This window comes from Cetorhinus maximus, chromosome 4, assembly GCF_964194155.1.
Source record: "Cetorhinus maximus chromosome 4, sCetMax3.hap1.1, whole genome shotgun sequence".
NCBI classification, from domain to species: Eukaryota; Metazoa; Chordata; class Chondrichthyes; order Lamniformes; family Cetorhinidae; genus Cetorhinus; species Cetorhinus maximus.
Genome location: NC_135882.1, coordinates 96,542,103 through 96,559,614, shown reverse-complemented (window position 1 = coordinate 96,559,614; position 17,512 = coordinate 96,542,103). Strand labels below are relative to the sequence as shown.

General features: G+C 45.4%; 1 protein-coding gene across 1 annotated transcript in view; it reads right to left on the bottom strand.

Moving 5' to 3' along the window:
• The window catches only part of st18 (ST18 C2H2C-type zinc finger transcription factor), a 412,589-nt gene that overhangs the window by 45,635 nt on the left and 349,442 nt on the right, over positions 1–17,512 (bottom strand). Inside the window, exons 11-13 of the mRNA XM_078540528.1 lie at positions 16,781–16,989; positions 13,166–13,368; positions 672–908 (exon numbers count right to left, since the gene is read on the bottom strand). Coding sequence (XP_078396654.1) covers positions 672–908; positions 13,166–13,368; positions 16,781–16,989 — 649 coding nt within the window. The remainder of the gene's footprint in view (positions 1–671; positions 909–13,165; positions 13,369–16,780; positions 16,990–17,512) is intronic.

The following is a 17,512-nucleotide window of genomic DNA, read 5'->3' as shown; positions in this document are numbered from 1 at the left end:
TACACTTGTAAAAGCTAACTTCCAATGTCGGAAAGATTGGTTGTCATGTTATTAAAAAAGGGTACTTAGGGTGAAATGGACCAGCCCAAACTTTCTGTGATGAGTTTAGTCCATATCTACGACATAAGTACTGGAACCTCATGCTTACAATGCCTTCGAATGATGAAACAGTTTGTGAGATGTTGTTTTTACACAGGATAACGAAGAGTAGTGCATCTCAGATAGCAACTCCTAGATTTTTGCTTTTAACTGTGTATCTGCACTCATTTTAAAGTTGCTGTCTGAGCTGTGCATAAATAACAGTTAGTGCAATTAATCTCACCATTATCTATGTAGTAATTTCTGGCCCCACATGCTACAATTTAATTTGATATGCAAATGTGTACATTTTTTTAAAAAAGGACAATTCTGCAATCCTGCACCTCCTGTGGAAAGTAGAGCTCCCAGGGAAGTTGGGAAAATGAATAGATGAAAAATAATGGATTGCAGATGTAATTTCCAGAGTTGGGCCCCTACCAGCACCACTCGGATTAAACGATCACAGAGTCACTCCAACAATTATTTGCAAACATAATTCTGTTAACAGCTCAAATTTAGTTGACACAAAAGTGCAAAAGTCACATTTATGCATGGCTTACATAAATTATCAAAAAGAAATCCTCATGAATTACCTCTTTCTTCTCTTCCTTATGTAACTGTGCTTTAGTGTAGTTGACAGGTGCATCCCATCCTTCTTGTTCACACAACGCTTGGTAGTACTGAGGTGTTATCAAGATACTGTTTAGGTATGAGGGGGGAGATTCCGGTGTGGTTACTGCAGAAATGACAGTGGCAACCTTGTCTCGGTTCCTATTCTTGTTCATGCTTAAATCAAGTGTCCCATTTTCATCCACTTCTATGTCTGTGTTCTGTATTAAAAAAGGCCAACAACTGTTATTAATTGAAACATATGTGATCTACTATACTGTAATAAAGAGGTTGCATTACTTTGAAGGCTATTTTGCAGAACAGCAATTGGCAGTTTAGTGTTGTAGCTTTTGCCCTGTTACTTCAAATGCAAAAGTAATCCAGTAATTTCAGTTAATGACCAGCTCTGACAACTCTTAAAGATTGTAGACAATCTTTAATCTTTTAATAAAGGTCTAAAAATACTATTTTTATTGCGGATTCTGGCATGTCCCAACAACTAAAGTATTAATGTAAGTGCTTGGAAAGGCTTAGTTGATTTAAAAAATAAATATTTAGCACAAAAGTGATGCTGGAAACATGAAGTTTATGGTTACAAACCATACTGATACTAAAGTACACAACATAAATATTTGTTTCATTGAAAACTCAGAGAAAATATGATTATGTTTCACTGATTCACTCTGTCTGGACAATGTAGAGCGATTCTGCTGCTGAAATTTTAAGGGACAGCAGTGGCAAGAGAAAACTTCATTAGGTCAGATTGAGGGCATTCGGCAATCATCTAATCAGATTAATTTTCACAATTATGATGTTAGTAATTTTATAAATATTTTTCATGTATTCAGAAAAAAGCATCATCATAGTAACTTATAGTTTTGAGAACATGATTCAAACAAATACGTATTCCATATGATTTACATATTTTATACATTTACATCTATTTCTCTGGTTGACATCTAAACCAGGAAATTACTGTATATAAATGTAAGAGCATAAGAAATAGGAACAGGAGTAGGCCATTTTGCCCCTTGAACCTGCTCTTTCATTCAATACGATCATGGTTGATCTGACTCTGGCCTCAGCTCCACTTTCCTGTCTGCCCCCATAACCTGTGACTCCCTTGTCAATCAAAAATCTGTCTAACTCAGCCTTGAATATATTCATTGACACTGTCTTCACTGCTGTTTGAGGAAGAGAATTCCAAACACTAATAACCCTCTGCAAGAAGAAATTCCACCTCATCCCCATCTTAAAGAAGAACCCTTATTTTGTAACTGTGTCACCTCATTCTAGAATCTCCAGTGACTGAATACATCCTCTCAGCATCTACTCTGTGAAGTCTCCTCAGAATCTTTTTTGTGTCAATAAGATCACCATTCATTCTTTGAAACTCCAATGAGTCTTGTGCACAATTTTGTTCAATCTTCCCACATAAGACAACCCCCTCATCCCAGGAGTTAGCCTAGTGAACCTTCTCTAAACTGCTTCCAATATAAGTATGCACTGTAAGTCCTCACTTAAAATTATGGTTGTGTTCCTGAAAATCGTGACTTTAAGTGAAACAATTTTAAGTGAATCATAGGTTCCCATAGGAATCAATGTTAAAGCCAGAGTTATGTTCCTTTGTGCATTTCTTACCCGGATAAAATAATCTACAAGTTGAAACACTGTACCGTACTGTGCATCAATGTGCAAAATGAAATACATCACTAAATATAAAATAAATACTGTACAATACAATATAAATACATTCACCATACTTTCAGGTTGATCAATTTGGTCAGAAGTTGGTCAGTGCAGTAATCAGCTAAAGTAGAACTACCATTTTTTTCATTCTTTCATGGGATGTGGGCATCACAGACAAGGCCAACATTTGTTGCCCATCCCTAATTGCCCTTGAACTGAGTTGCTTGCTGGGCCATTTCAGAGGGCAGTTAAGAGTCAAGTACATTACTAAGTGTCTGGAGCCACATCTGGCAGATTCCCTTCCCTAGAGGACATCAGTGAACCAGATGGTCATCTTTGCTGAGACTAGCTTTATATTCCAGATTTATTAATAAACTCAAATTCCACCAGCTGCCATTGTGGGATTTGAACCCATACTCCCAGAGTATTAGCCTAGGCCTCTGGATTACTAGTGTAGTGGTGTTACCACTACGCCATCATCTCCCCCTGTACTGAGCACATTTTGCCACTAGATGGAGCACAGGAGTTCAGCACGGCGAGGTCAGGAACGAAGACAGGAGTGCAGCCAGCGGCAAGGAGAAGAAGAACAACTCCCAGGGCCTAAGGTAGGAACAGCGAGTGGAAGGCAAGGCCCGGGAAGAGAGGTAAGTCCGGCGAGTAAAATTGGAGGCAAAGCCTGCGAGATGAGGCGAAGCCCAGGAGCAAGGCTCAGGAGATGAGGCCAGGGAGAAAGAGCAGGAGGCAAGGCTCGGGAGCCAAGGGCAGGATGCAATGCTGGGAGGTGAGGGTGGCAGCAGGGTGTTGGGGTGTGGGTGGAGAGGGACTGAGGGTGAGAGCTGAAGTGCTGAGGGAAAGGTTTGTGAGCAGGCAGGCCACAGAAGAGAAGTCTGTGGCAAAGAATGTTAAAGTGAAACTGAGAACATTAAATGGATATACTGACACTACTTTACTAATGATGTTAAAGTGAGACAATGTTAAGTGAAGCAACATTAAATGAGGACTTATCATACCTCTTTAAGTAAGGTAATCAAAAGTGTACACAATACTCTAAGAGTGATATCACCAGTGCACTGAATAGTTGTAGCAAGACTTATCTACTTATCTACTCCAACCCCCGGCAATAAAAGCCAACATTCTGTTTGCCTTCCTAGTTACTTGCTATACCGGCATGCTGACTTTTTTGTGATTCATGTACATGGTCACCCAGATCCCTCTGTACTGTTGCATTCTGCAGTCTCTCGCCATTTAAATAATAATCTACTTTTCTATTCTTCCTGCCAAAGTGGATAACCTCACATTTTCCCACATTATATTCCATCTGGCAATTTTTTTGCCCATTCCCTTAATGCAGGCTCATTGGGCTGGATTTTCATCCTAGAGGGTAGCAGAAGTTGGGAAATTTCCTGGCTTGGTGTGCCCGTCTTGGGAGAAAGTACCTGCAAAGGAGGGATTTTTCTTGTGAGTGAAGGATAGGGGTGCTGGGGTAATAACTGGAGTTGGGCCTGCTGCCCCTGTAAAGAGTTTGGAGGTAGCCACTGGGCTTCTGGGTACCAAGGCAAGCTAGTTAAAAGCCTCAGTGCTCTGGAACTTCATCCCATCCTAATAATACAACAAAAAGCAGCCCTCTTGCTCCCACCGCTCACACCTCCCACATACTCCCCGTGCACCATCCATGCCAACTCATGCCACCTCATGTCCCCATTCCCTCCATGCCAATTGATGCCCTCCACCCACCCCCATTGCCTCTCATACCCTCCACGCCAACATATGCCCCACCACTTCCCATCCCCTCCTAGGCCCCTCATGCTCTCCATGTCAAACTATGGCACTTCCATGCCCATTCACCCAGTATAAACTCTGTACAGAACCAATAAACCCCATAGTAACAATAACATGCGTGGAAAGTCATTCATTCATAACATTCTTTAAAAAACTTATTTTACTACAGCCCTATAAAATTGTTAATCATCTATATTTTAAAGTTTCAACAGCAGAAACTACAAGCACTTGCCACCTCTTTATCTTGTGTAAATAAACAGTGTGCAATTGACAGAATAGATCACAGAGAAAGAGGTGTCAATCAAGCAATGTTTTCCCTTTGGTGCAACTGTTTCAACAGACTAATGGATGTCTGGGCTCCTTATTAATGAGGCCAAGCCTCATTATGGATGAGTGAGTACGTGGGTAGGTGGGTGTGGTTGGGAGGTAGGCGAGTGTGTGTGGCAGGTGTGCTGGATGAGGTGGGTAGGTGGATGAGTTTGTAGTTACATGGTCAGGGTGTAGTTTGGTGGTTGGGGGTAGCCATGTCTGGTCAGGAGGGGGCAGTTGGGTTGCATAGTGGGGTAGTTAGCTCGCATCGGTAGTCAAGTATGGCCAGGGGATTAGTCGGGTAGTCAGGTCGAGCTAGTGGAGTAATCAGGTGGTTGGGGGTGTAGTCTGTGGGGTTTTCAGGTCTGGTTGGGGTAATCAAGTCCGGCCGGTGTGCAATCGCCTTGTAAGGGTAGTTGGGTCTGGTCATATGGGGCAGTAGGGTGGTCATGTGGTAGTTGGCTTGGGGGCTAGTTGGGTGGTTGGGTGCTAGTTGGGTTGGGTAGGGTCAGGGGTAGTTGGGTTCGGTAGGGGGTATAGTCTGGTCGATGGGGTCATCAAGTAGTCATGTCTGGTTGGGGGATGTAGTAGGGTGGTTGGGAGAGCAGTCGGTGGATCGGGGTTAGTCGGGTGGAAAGACGGGTGATGGAGGGATGGATTGTGGAGTTACCCATGTGTTAGATCTCCTGGGTAGCTTTCAAAGTCACACGGAGAGTCAAAGACATTTCCACAGAGTTCCGGGCAGCAGGGAATTGCCCATCAGAAGTTTAAACGTACCGGGCAATTCCGCCGTAGGTCCATGAATTAGCACTTCTGCAGGGTCCTGACTTGCACCTTCCGTGGTACGTCTGGTCTCTGACAATCCAGAAACCAGAAGATTTGGTGTAGGAAAGTTTAGAGGTGGGATTTTCTGTACCCACTGGTGTTGGGCGTGTAGATCGGCGTGAACGGACAATATGGCGAGAAGGCCAAAAATCGGTTTCACGGTGTCGTGAAACCAGTTTGTAATTGTCTGCTCTGCCCGTCAATGGCAGGCCACGTTTCCTGCTGTCAGACATCGCAAACCTCATTGTAACACATCTACAAATCATTATAAGCCCAGCTCGCCAGGTCATCCTCAACACTGGATCATCTGGGCACATCGGCGTTTTCACAACATATAAAGCATGCACCTGGGTGAGCTGCACTTTGAGGGGAACTCGGAGGTTGTGCACGGTAATGTTGCACAGCTCTCACCAGGGTCACCTGTTGGACTTCAAAGTTGAGACAAATTGTGGGGGGCAAGGGCTGCACTGTGATTGATGCAAGCACACAAACATGTGCATGGTGGGGGGAGGGAAGCGGCCATGCATTAGGGAATCCTTGTATAAAGTGACCATTCCTCCACAGCTGAGACAGTTCAGGCGCAGCCGCATTGACATGCTTGGAATTGCGCCTCCAGCTTATCTGCCCACTCAAGCAACACAGCGGCATGAAATTGCCACCTGAAATTGCTCCTGAGTTTTCACCTCCTTTGCCACAGACTGAAAATTAATGAGCGTTTTAGTGGACTGCGCAACAGTTGGACAACTGTGCAAGTTGTACAATCTCCTTGCTAAAGCTGGCCATGGAGCAGTCACTGGCGGAGGCGCTCACAGCCCCTTGCAATGTCATCATCCCGGTTTGGGCCAGCCTCCCCCATGGTTTAAGCTAACAGTGAAGCCTTGCAGTGCAGGTTAGGAGAATGCCTGCACCTGAGCTGAGAGCACAACATGCAGGCCAGTGGGCAAGGCTGCCGCCAATCGGTCAGGTGGAGTGGAGCGGAGGTGGGCAGCCATGTGGTGCACTAAATTCTTGCCATCCAAGAGAGGATCTTAGTGCACACAAGCTAACCGATGCACCCTCTCTTTCATCCTGCAGAAGGACTACATCAGGAGCATGGAGCCTAGCGACCTAGCTGTATGCCCCTTGGCATACGAAGAGTGGAGACGATGGAGGAGAGAACGATGGAGGTGCCTGGCTGGGCTGTGGGAGGTGCAGCACCCTCTGGAAGGGGCGGCTGGGCTCCTGCACACACTGCTGAAGAGCACAGCGAGCCTTCACTGTTCAGCATCTATCTAGACCCATGGTCTTTGGACGCCGCCTTTCATTCCTGCAGATGTCCGAGAACCAGTGTTGCCAGAGACTGCACGGGTATGCCTAGGGAACTGGTCAGTCACATCTGCCAACTGCTGCAGGGTTTGGCGCCATGGGGACATGGAGGGCATCCGCTGTCCATGGCTATGAAAGTGACCATGACGCTCAATTTTTATGCCAGTGGCTCCTTTTGGGGATCCACAGGTGACCTCCCTCCACAAATGCATCCATAAAGTCACAGACACATCTTTGTGCATTTCGCCTGGGACCAGGAAAGCAAGGATTCAAGAGTGTTGGGATTTGTCCCGATCTCAGGTTTCCTACAGGTGCAGGATGCCATCGACTGCGCTCATGTGGCGCTCAGATCTCCATGGCAACAAGGGGTCAACTATGCTAACCGCAAGGGCTTCCACTCACTGAATGTGCAGCTGGTGTGCGACCGCCACAAATGCATCCTGCAGGTCTGTGCATGGTCCCCAGGGAGTGCCGATGACTCCTACATCCTTAGCAGGTCTCAGATCCTTGACGTCTTCCAGGGTCCATGGAGGCTGCAGGGTTGGCTCCTTAGGGACAAGGGCTACCCGCAGAGGAAGTGGCTGGTGGCACCTGTGCAGTGGCCTCAGACTGCAGCAGAGCGAAAATATAATGAGGCTCATGCTGCAACTCGCAATATGGTGGAGCAGACCATTAGGATGATGGAGATGCTATTCTGGTGCCTGGACCAGTCTGGTGGAGCTCTGCAATATAGTCTGCAGAGGATGTCATGCATCATTGTCGCCTGCTGTGTCCTTTACAATCTGCTGCTGCAACAGGGAGAGGAGCTGGCTGAGGAGGAGCTGCACATCTCTTCCGTTGAGGAGGACGCCGACGGGGATGAGTGTCAGGAGACCCTGAAAGGTGGCGATGAAGATAATGAGGCCAGTACACTAGCCAGACAAGGCAGGTGTGCTTGGAAGGCCCTCATAGCTGCTAGATTTGTGGAGGATGATGATGACATGTAGTGAGGAGACACCATAGATTCTCACATTGCATCTATGAAGGTTTGACTCCAGCCTGGCTGATAGCACGCACATACCCCTGTAATAATGCTCCTGTATTGACACACACTGGAGGCTGTAATAGTTGCTTGACTGCAGGAGGATGATGACAACATGCAGTGAGGACACTCCATAGACCTTCACACAGCCTCTGAGAATGTCTGACTCCTGTCTGGCCGACGGTAGCTCACTTGTGCTCTGTGATCAGGGTCATATCATAGAGATGCAGTCATGAAACTTTAAAAGCATCTGATCCTTTGTCTGCCTTCAGCACCTGAGCCCTTCAGGAGCACAGAGTCACTGGTCACTGATGCTGAAGAGATGGGGGCCAGCCCCACCTGAAAGTTGCTGAGAGCACACAGAGAGAATGACAGAACTCAGTGATGCCTGCCCACGGTACTCTGGCAGAATGTCAAGCACCATCAAGGTGCAGGCATCACTAATGGTGTGGAATGTGAAGCCAGACAATCACTTTGGTCTGAAGGTTGCACAAAGCACAGGGAAGAGGCCCTGGACTGAGACACCTGCCTTTATCTTGTGCAGGGACCAAGATTTCACATCTGAGTGACACGAACACTGCTCATCATAACAAGGAGCCATAGGCAGAGAGACATTCTTGGGAGTTTATTTACAATGGTGAACATTATGTACAAGTGATTAACACCCGTGCCCAGGTGAAACATTATGGCTTTCGGTGCTCACACGGAACTTACAGCCAGCCGGTGTGCGCCGCCTGTACACAACTCGGTTCTGGGCGCACACTCTGTTCAGAGGGAACCCTTGCGCCGTGTTGAACTTCCGTGTAACCCAAGGGAAGCCAGGCACCTGTCAAGGGGCTGCCTTTTAATTTGTCCCTTGATTTTGTTAATTTAGTTTATTTGTTTTGACTAGAAAGAGTTACATCTTCTTAACCTTCCCAACCCTGCTGCTACATCAGGGTGCCCCCCTGACATTCACAGTGTAGGTGGAGGCAGCCTGCTAACTGCTATGCCCTGTCTGTGATGACCTTGACAGGCGTCCTCTGGAGGGCTGAGACCTGAAGGGTCCTGGCCTGCTTTCGGGGTCCTGCTGTGTGGCAGTGGCACCCTCCTCGGCCAGTGGCGTTCGAGCTGCTGGGGTCACAGGAAGAGGGGATTCGATGGGCCGGACACTCCTGGAATTACCTGAGTGGATGGCCCCGGGATATGCACCAGCTGACTCTCCTCCCAATGGATGCCTGGCTGGCTCCTTGAGGAGCAGGGGTAGCTGGAGTGAGATCGCACAGCCCTGCACCCCACTTGCGCACACGCTGTTGGAGGCCAACTATGTCGTCAGCGATGGAATTCAGCCCATGCAGCAATGCAGGGCCGTTGGCCTAGACCAAGGTCTACATGGCAGACACCATCCTACCAGTGTTGACCTCAGTGTGTTGGCATGCTGGCGCTATTACCTCAGACTGAAGGCGGTCAGACTCCTCCATCATGCCTTGCAATCTTACAGCGCACATCCCTTCCTGATGTTCCCGAGCTTGCCTTTGTAGATCCAGCAACTGAAGTATGACTGAGTCCAGAGGCTCGACATCTGACTTGGACTCAGCAGAGTTCTGGCCTCCAGCCGTCCTCCGAGTGCCGGGGACCTGGGAAGCCTCTGCTTCCACCTGCTGTGGATCAGAAAGTGTGACGTGCTCACCAGACTGTGATCCCAAGGCTTCTTCAAAGCTAGGTCCCACCGAGATGTGTGTCTCTGCGCTGGTAGGGGGTGTGAGTGAGCACTATGATGGGTCTTCAATGAAGGTGCCTTCAGATTCCTTTTCAGAGGTTTCTTCGGGTCTTGATTGGAGGCCCTGGGTCGTGGACTCCATCGGCTGCTTCTCAGATGTGCCTGTGAAAGATAATTAGTGCGTGGCAGGGGACTGCGGAACAGGGGATGTGACTCACAGCATGGTTGTCTGATGGATGTTGCACTGCTGGATCCTCACTTGGTAGAGCATCACCGACCTCATCATCAGCACAGGAATGGTCCAGATCGTTGCTGGCCAGCTGGATGGCTCGATTTTCAAAGCCGAGGAGGACCCTGATTTCAGGCATTCCTCCACCCGCCTGTGACCTCTCCTTTTTGTTGTGTGCCAGCTTGTCCTGCATGAATAGAGATGGAGAGAGTGTAAACTGCTTGGCCAGATGATAAGTATGCCTGGCATGTGTGGGTGGTGAGTGGTCCCATGAATGGGATGAGGACAATGAAGGTGTGTGTGAGAGAGTGAATGGTGCTGTCTCTTGAACCGGCAGTGAGTGAGATCCCTGTGGATGTGTGATGGGTTTGTGAGTGTGTGAGTTGAGATTGATGAGAAGAGTGACTTACCCTGGCAGAATGGAGGAGATCATTCATCCTTTTGCGGCACTGGGTGGCTGTCCTCTTTTGCAGGGCATTGTCATTGACCACTGCTGTCACCACCTCCCAAGCCGGATTGGTGATGTTGCTGCCCCCCGCTGTGGTCTGAGCAGGGGTAGGGGATATCACGGCAGGACTCCACAGCATCCAGATGGTGCTCAAAGGACATGTCACTAAAATGGGAGGCTGCAATCTTCTTGCCTTTCAGGGCCATGCCTTTGCTGCAGCAGTCCTGGGCTGGAAGCACTGAGACCTGTGCACGCGGCTGCACTTTAAATATGGCACCCAGCATGTGGAAGCGGCGAGGTGATGGCTTGGAGGGCAAATGACAGCCCGCCAACCATGGAAACGGCGTGTTTCCCGGGAATGCATAATTAATGAGGCAGGATTGGGACGATATGGCGTGAAAACCCGCCATTGTGGCCAGTGGGAAAAAGTTCTTTCTCCTGCTCACTACCGCATTTAGTGCAAATCTGAGACGATTCCGCCCTAGGTTTAATAATTAGTTACAATTAGTTTGTAGTTCAGTTATGTGTATATTGATCAATTAACCCAATATGATATTCTGCTTAATTATAATCAATATAGAACACTTGCATCATGTGACTGATCCTTTGTTTGTAATTGCATCCTCACTTGACAAGCGAGAAACATCACATGGTCCCAAGCTATACTTTGTAAAGCTATATTTTATGGTTTAATTACAGGACAAATGCTATGACAGCCACTGCTTTATCTTTATGGTTTTATCACAGAACAAGTGCTGTGAAGTCAGGCAAGGTTGAGCAGCCCGAGTCTGGGACCATCATACTCCCTGGCAACTAAAACTTATCAGCGTTGCTCATACCTATGACTCAGAGGGGAGTTAGAAAGGTCTATTGTGCAAAAAGAAAACAGCTGTGAAGTATTCAACATTCAGTCCTATCTCCTGAGGATTAGTTTAGTCTTTTCACTTGTAGCACTTTAAAAAAAAAGTCACTTTCCTTCACAATGTGTTACTTTCTTTGGTTCTGAGTTAAGTTCTGTAATCAGTTTTTGTAACTGTAGTTCTCTTGGCTTTAATTACTTAGGAGCATCTATTAACTGAATGTGTCATGCTGTATTTTATAAGCATATCTTGCTACCTCAACTTTATCATACCAATCATCTTTATGCATTGATCTTATACGTACTTTGTGTAGATCTTATATATGTAGAAACTTTGTAACTTCTGTATTAGTTGAGGCTGTGTGCCATTTGTGCTCTTTCATTATTTTTAATTAACTTGCACAAAGCACTGGTAGATAATGCAAAAACCCATACAAGCAAAGCAGTTCCCATAACCAAAAGATATTGATAGGCGCCTGCCATAATAAGAATTCCGCAGGATATCTATACATCAATTATACATTTGGAACAATGAGTCCAAATGTTAAATCATTAGAGCTTGGCATCACATATTTTCTTATATCAAATAAGTTGACAAAGGAAAATCTTAAGGCACCCCACTATCTCAGTAGAAAGCCATAAAATTTAATGAAATAACAGGAAAGCCATAATGGGCACAGTCCCACAAGTAGCTGACACATTAGAAGGCCAGTCAGGAGCCAACAGGAAATAACATCAATAGATGACTTATCACCCTTAAGAAAACAATCAGAAACTCATCACGCACCATCTAAACCAATCAAGGGTTGATCATGTGCTGCTGGAACCAATCAGAGTTCAGAAACATCACTAATCATGCACATGGGTTGTGGCTTGGAAGGAGTTAACAAGCGCCAGCTTTGAGCTGTCAGCTGCGCTGAATTTGAAAACTGAAGACAAGAGACTGCTTATCAGCTGGGAGCAGAAGACTAGAACCAATAGAGAGAGCGAGAAAAGGCCACATGTCGCCTTGCTACCTAGGGTGAACCGGGAAGCAACAATTGCTTTGGTCCAGTAAAGTCACAGCCTGGCTTTATTAAATATTATCTTTTGTTGTTTAATAAACATTTCCTGAATTACAACACTAGTTGTCTACTATTGCCTGAATGGTTAAAGTCTCAAGAGAACAAATTAATATTGAGTGAGTGCAGGCTCACGGATTTGGAGGTTAAACACCTCCAAAAACTTATACTGGGTCGACATCTACTGGTTCCCCTTTATCCACCCTGCTTATTACTTCCTCAAAGAACTCCAATAAATTTGTCAAGCACAATTTCCCTTTCACAAAACCATGTTAACTCTGCCTGTATTATGATTTTCTAAGTGTCCTTCGACCACCTCTCTATTAATGGGTCCAGCATTTTCCAAATTGCAGATGTTAGACTAACTGGTCTGTGTTTCCCGCTTTCTGTCTCCTTCCTTTCTTGAACAGAGGTGTTACATTTGTGGTTTTCCAATTTGCTGGGACTTCTCTAGAATCTAGGGTATTTGGAAGATTACAACCAATGCTTCCATACTATCTCTGCAGCCACTTCTTTTTAGGCTTTAGGATGCTGGATGATATGTCAGCCTTAAGATTCATTAGTATTCCCATTACTTCTTTTCTAGTGACAGTGATTGTTTTAAGCTCCCCATTTCCTCTTGATTTTCTACCATTCTTGGGATGCTTTCTGTGCCTCCTATAATGAAAACAGATAGAAAATACTTGTTCAAAGTCTCTGCCATTTCTTCATTTCCTATTATTTATTCCCCAGTCTCACCCTCTATGGGACCAATGCTTACTTTAACTACTGTTTTTCCTTTTTCAATTCTTGTAGAAGTTATTAATGTCTGTTTTTATATTTCTTCCTGGTTTTCTCTCATATCCCAATTTCTTCCTCTTTATTTTTTAAATGATCCTTTGCTGGTTTCCAAAACTTTTCCCAATCATCTGGCCTACCACCGATAATGACATTCAAAGTTAATGAACCAAACACTTAACCCCTGGATTTACAGAGAATTAGAACATGTTTTACAAATTCTTTTCATTTAGAAGCTGCCACTTTAACAATGCAGTCTGTCTTTTCATCTTAGTGCTTTGACTTGGCAATGATTTACAATCTAACAGCTCAAATTAACTTGAATAATACCAGTTCCAATTGTTTCAATGAAGCACTGGATACTCTGAATGTGCTCATGGTAGCTATATTTCCATTTCTTACCTCAGAAACCTCTTAGCTTTATGGTCTTCGGTGATAGTTTCAGTGCAAATGACCATTTTGCAAATACTAGCTCACCTTAGTTGACAAATCTTGTGCTTTTGTGGAGAGGTTCTCTGGCATCTCTCTACAACGTGTGGATAGGTTGAGGATAGCTGCAGCTGCAATATGAGTGGCTTCAGTGTCATGACTGTAACTGTAGATACTGGAATGGCATGGGCTTTGTACAGAGGCACTAGACAGTCGGCTGGAGGAAGTCACCGGACTTGGAAAGTGTTTGGCTGGCAACAGATACAAGTGAATATGCATTAAAATTAGTGCAATAACTTTATTACATTTATAGTTCAACCTACCTCCTAATCTTTACAGTATTTTTCTAGTTTAAGTGACATAGCAGGTACAAAGATATTTACAGAAACCAAATAGATATTAAATAGGAATGTAAGAGTAGCACACTGTTTGATTTGTAACAAACATAGGGTGGAATTTTCCAGCCCTGTTGCAGCAGGGGCGGGGTCAGAAAATGGGCGAGCCATTCAAACATCCATTCACTTTGGCGGGACCGGAAGATCCCGTCGATGGGAAGGGCTGGAAAATTCCAGCCATAGAATCAACCAGAAACTGAATAAGTGCTGCAGTGGAATACTAATATTAAACCTAGCAATTGACACCAGTGTAGTGAAGATATGGACTGTTCCAAAAGTCTCTTTGCTATCTCAGTTTATATAAAGTTAAAGTAAAACATGCTATGAATAGAAAGGGAAAATTAAACTGATCATTTAATCCTTCAAATGCTAAGGGTGTATTATCAGATTGCTCATAATGTCAATGGCCAGAATTTTGCCATTGGCGAGTTGGGGGCGGGGCCTGCTCGCCAATGCGAAAGTGATGCGGGATGACATCGGGAGGAACCCCCGGCGTCATCCCGCCCCATTTAAATATTCAGGAAGGCAGGGGCACAGTGAAATCAGCTGTCCACCCGCCGACCTGTCAATGGCCAATTGAGGCCATTGACAGGATAATTAAGCCAATTAAAGACCTGCCCGTCCAACCTTAAGGTTGGCGGGCAGGCCAGGAGTTCCAGCGGGCTTCTGAAAAAACATGAAACCTCATCCACTGGCGGGATGAGGTTTCATGTCCGTTTTAAAAAACTTTAATAAACTTTATGTGATATTTATTAACATGTCACATGAGGGGGAACATGTTAATAATTTTTTTATTTTTCTATTTTTTAAGTTTATAAAACTTTCAGCGCTCTCCCTGAGACAGCACTTAGTCTCAGGGAGATGTGCGCTCTTCCACGCGCATGTGCGAAAGAGCGCACTTTGACAGATGGGGAATCCCTCCACCCCCCGCACAGGAAGCTCATAGCGCTTCCCGTTGGGTGGCCTGCTGGGTGGGCCTTAATTGGCCCGCCCACTCAAAATGGCGGCGGGGCCCGTTTCGGCGGCGGCGATCGGCTGGTGGGGTCCGCCCGTCCATCGAGAGCAAAATCCTGCCCAATGTTACAAATGAGATAACTTGCCCTGCCATAGCTTCCATTGGGTGATATTTTAAGATTCGTCAATAATTGACCTTGCCATATCACTGTGGCAGTTTGAGAATTTGAACCTCAGTTTAATTAAAAATCCTGAGAGTGAGTTAAAAATATATATAGGGCAGAATTTTGCCCTTGGCAGGGGTGATTGGCAGGGGTGGGCAGGGCGGGCGGGGGCAGTCGGGATGTTGACCACCGTCTGCGATCGGCACCGCACTGCGGTTTTATGCGGGTGGGCCAATTAAGGCGTGGAACGCGAGTGGCAGTGCTCAGTGCTGCCTGTGTGGGCGGGGTGAGGAGGGACAGTGGGCCTAGTGCGAACTTCGCGCATGCACACAAAAGAGTGCTTCAATCTCCCTGAGGCACGGAGCTGCCTCAGAGGGATGAAGTGCTGTTTAAAAAAAAATAATGAAGAGAATAAAAATGTCATAAAACACATCCCCTCATGTGACTGTAGGGACATGCTTTTAATTCAAGTGTGAAATGTTTATTTTATTTTTATTTGCTTTAGAAAACCTCATCCCGCCCGTGGATGAGGTTTCCTAAAAAGTGCAAAGGCTGCTTGGCATTTGCGCCTGCCTGCCAACCATAAGGTTGGATGGGCAGCATAAATTTGAAATTAATTACCTTGTTAATGGCCTTAATAGGCCTTTTAATTGTCGGTGCACACCCGCCTAATGAAATATCGCGCAACTATGCGATGACGTCGGGACGCTTGCCTGACGACATCACGTGTCATTTACGCTCAGCCGGTTCAGGCGCGCTCCCGCCCACCGAGTTCAATATTCTGCCCATAGTTTAAAATTTGATACTGTTTTTTAGCCAATCAGAAACATTTGTGAATTCCTCCTCTAAAATGGACAAGATGACCTAGAAGGCAGGCAAAAAAAAACAGATGAATGAAAGTATTTTAAATTTCAAAAACATTTAATAATAAGCTACATTAATTAGAAGTCAAGCAGAAGTAAAACTAGGATAGTAAAAATAGAAGCAACAGATTGGGGAGAAGAGATAGGAAGGGGAAACAGAAGTAAAGGGCTGAATTTTAAATTTTAATTATAATCATGTGCTGCCGGTTTGCATATTTATCTTAGACAGGGTTATTATGAAAGTAATGAAGCTACTCATTGCATATCAGTAGCTTTGTTGCTGTAACAGGTTTGTTTCAGCATATTTTTTTATCTTTTTCATTCTTTCATGGGATGTGGACATTGTGGCTAGGCCAGCATTTATTGCTCATCCCTAATTGCCCTTGAGAAGGTGGCGGTGAGCTGCCCTCTTATACTGCTGCAGGTGGTGTATGTACACCCACAGTGCTTTTAGGAAGGGAGTTCCAGGATTTTGACCCAGCCTCAGTGAAGGAACAGTGATATAGTTCCAAGTCAGGATAGTGCGTGGGTTGGAGGGGGAACTTACAGGTGGTGGTATTCCTATGCATCTGTTGCCCTTGTCCTTCAAGGTGGTAGCAGTCATGGATTTGGAAGGTGCTGTCGAAGGAGTCTTGGTGAGTTGCATACTCTGTATGCAAGCTGGTGATTAAAAAGTAGTTAACCAAGGGAGGTGGGAACTTCCTTGGAATTTTCAACAGCCTAAAAAGACTGCACAAAATTATAGTCCAGTGCAAAACTACACTTTTACTGTTAACTTGGTCCAAACGTTATGTGGATTGCGACCTCAGTTTAACCTCTAGCTCTGACCCCATTGGAGTTATGGGTCAGTGGGAGAGGATCTCATTACCATGGGGCAGGTGAGCACCCCATATTCTCCCTGACCTCGGCAAAGCAAGAATCTTATTTGCTCCTCACCAATGGGGCTGATCGACAGAATTGTAAAACCCTTTGGACGCCCAGGATGCCTGACCCCACTGGTTTAACAATTAGGGAAGTCTTGCTCCTGGTTCCATACTTTGGCTATCACTTACTTTCTATGGGGCGGTGGGAGGGTGGAAAACCTGCCCTTACAAAGCACTGAGGCATCTCTCACAAACAGTATTATGAGGCCTCTATGGTTTTGGTAGGAGATCTGCCCATTTCCTGTTGGGGTATCAGATGTAGGGTAGGAGAGCTAGTTTTAGCTTGACTACATATCAGTGATTTCTGCTTTCTAATATTTCAATATTATGGAATGCTATAATCATTTTGGTCTTCAATACTTACATTCGCAAAATTGAACAGCTTCCCGTTCTTGAACTTTTGATGTTACTGTGTGCTTTCCAAATACTTGTGCATCAAAGCTGGCATAATCAAAGGGCGCCTTAGTACATTTGTCCAGCTCTTTTGATATGGTGGTATGGGACGTGCTGATTGACTGTGTGGATCCATAACTGAACTGAGCAATCTCCATTTGTTTCACCAGACACATTGGCCTACACAACGGACAGAAAAGTTATGAACTATTTGTCTGTTTATTATTTTATTACCCAATTTCCTCCCCAAAGTTCCCCTGCTAATCAAACTGTACGTTCTTCAGAAAAGCATTCCAGCCCTTCTCCGCTGTCAGTGACACTCCTTAATTGCCCCACCAGGTGGCATACTGGATCAACCTGAATATGGTCCTTTGTATCTCTGTTTTCCCTCTGTTCCACAGGTTTACTGAGAATAATTATTGTCCAGGATAATCCTAAATATGGTTATCAATCGAGACTGGAATTCTTAATCGCATCACTCAGGATGAAATTCTGGGCAGAGCAGCTGCTGTCCTGCCTTGACCTTTACCCAAATTTGGGGTTTGGTTCATTAACATGGCGGGAGAGGTACCCTTGCCAATTGCAGCAACATAGAGGCGTCACACCGGCTGGTCAGTCAGTACATCAGAGAGGTACACTCTCACTCTGAAGGTGAGTGCTAAAGCCTTGTTGGGTAGAAAGACTGGAGGCAGTTCCAAGTTGT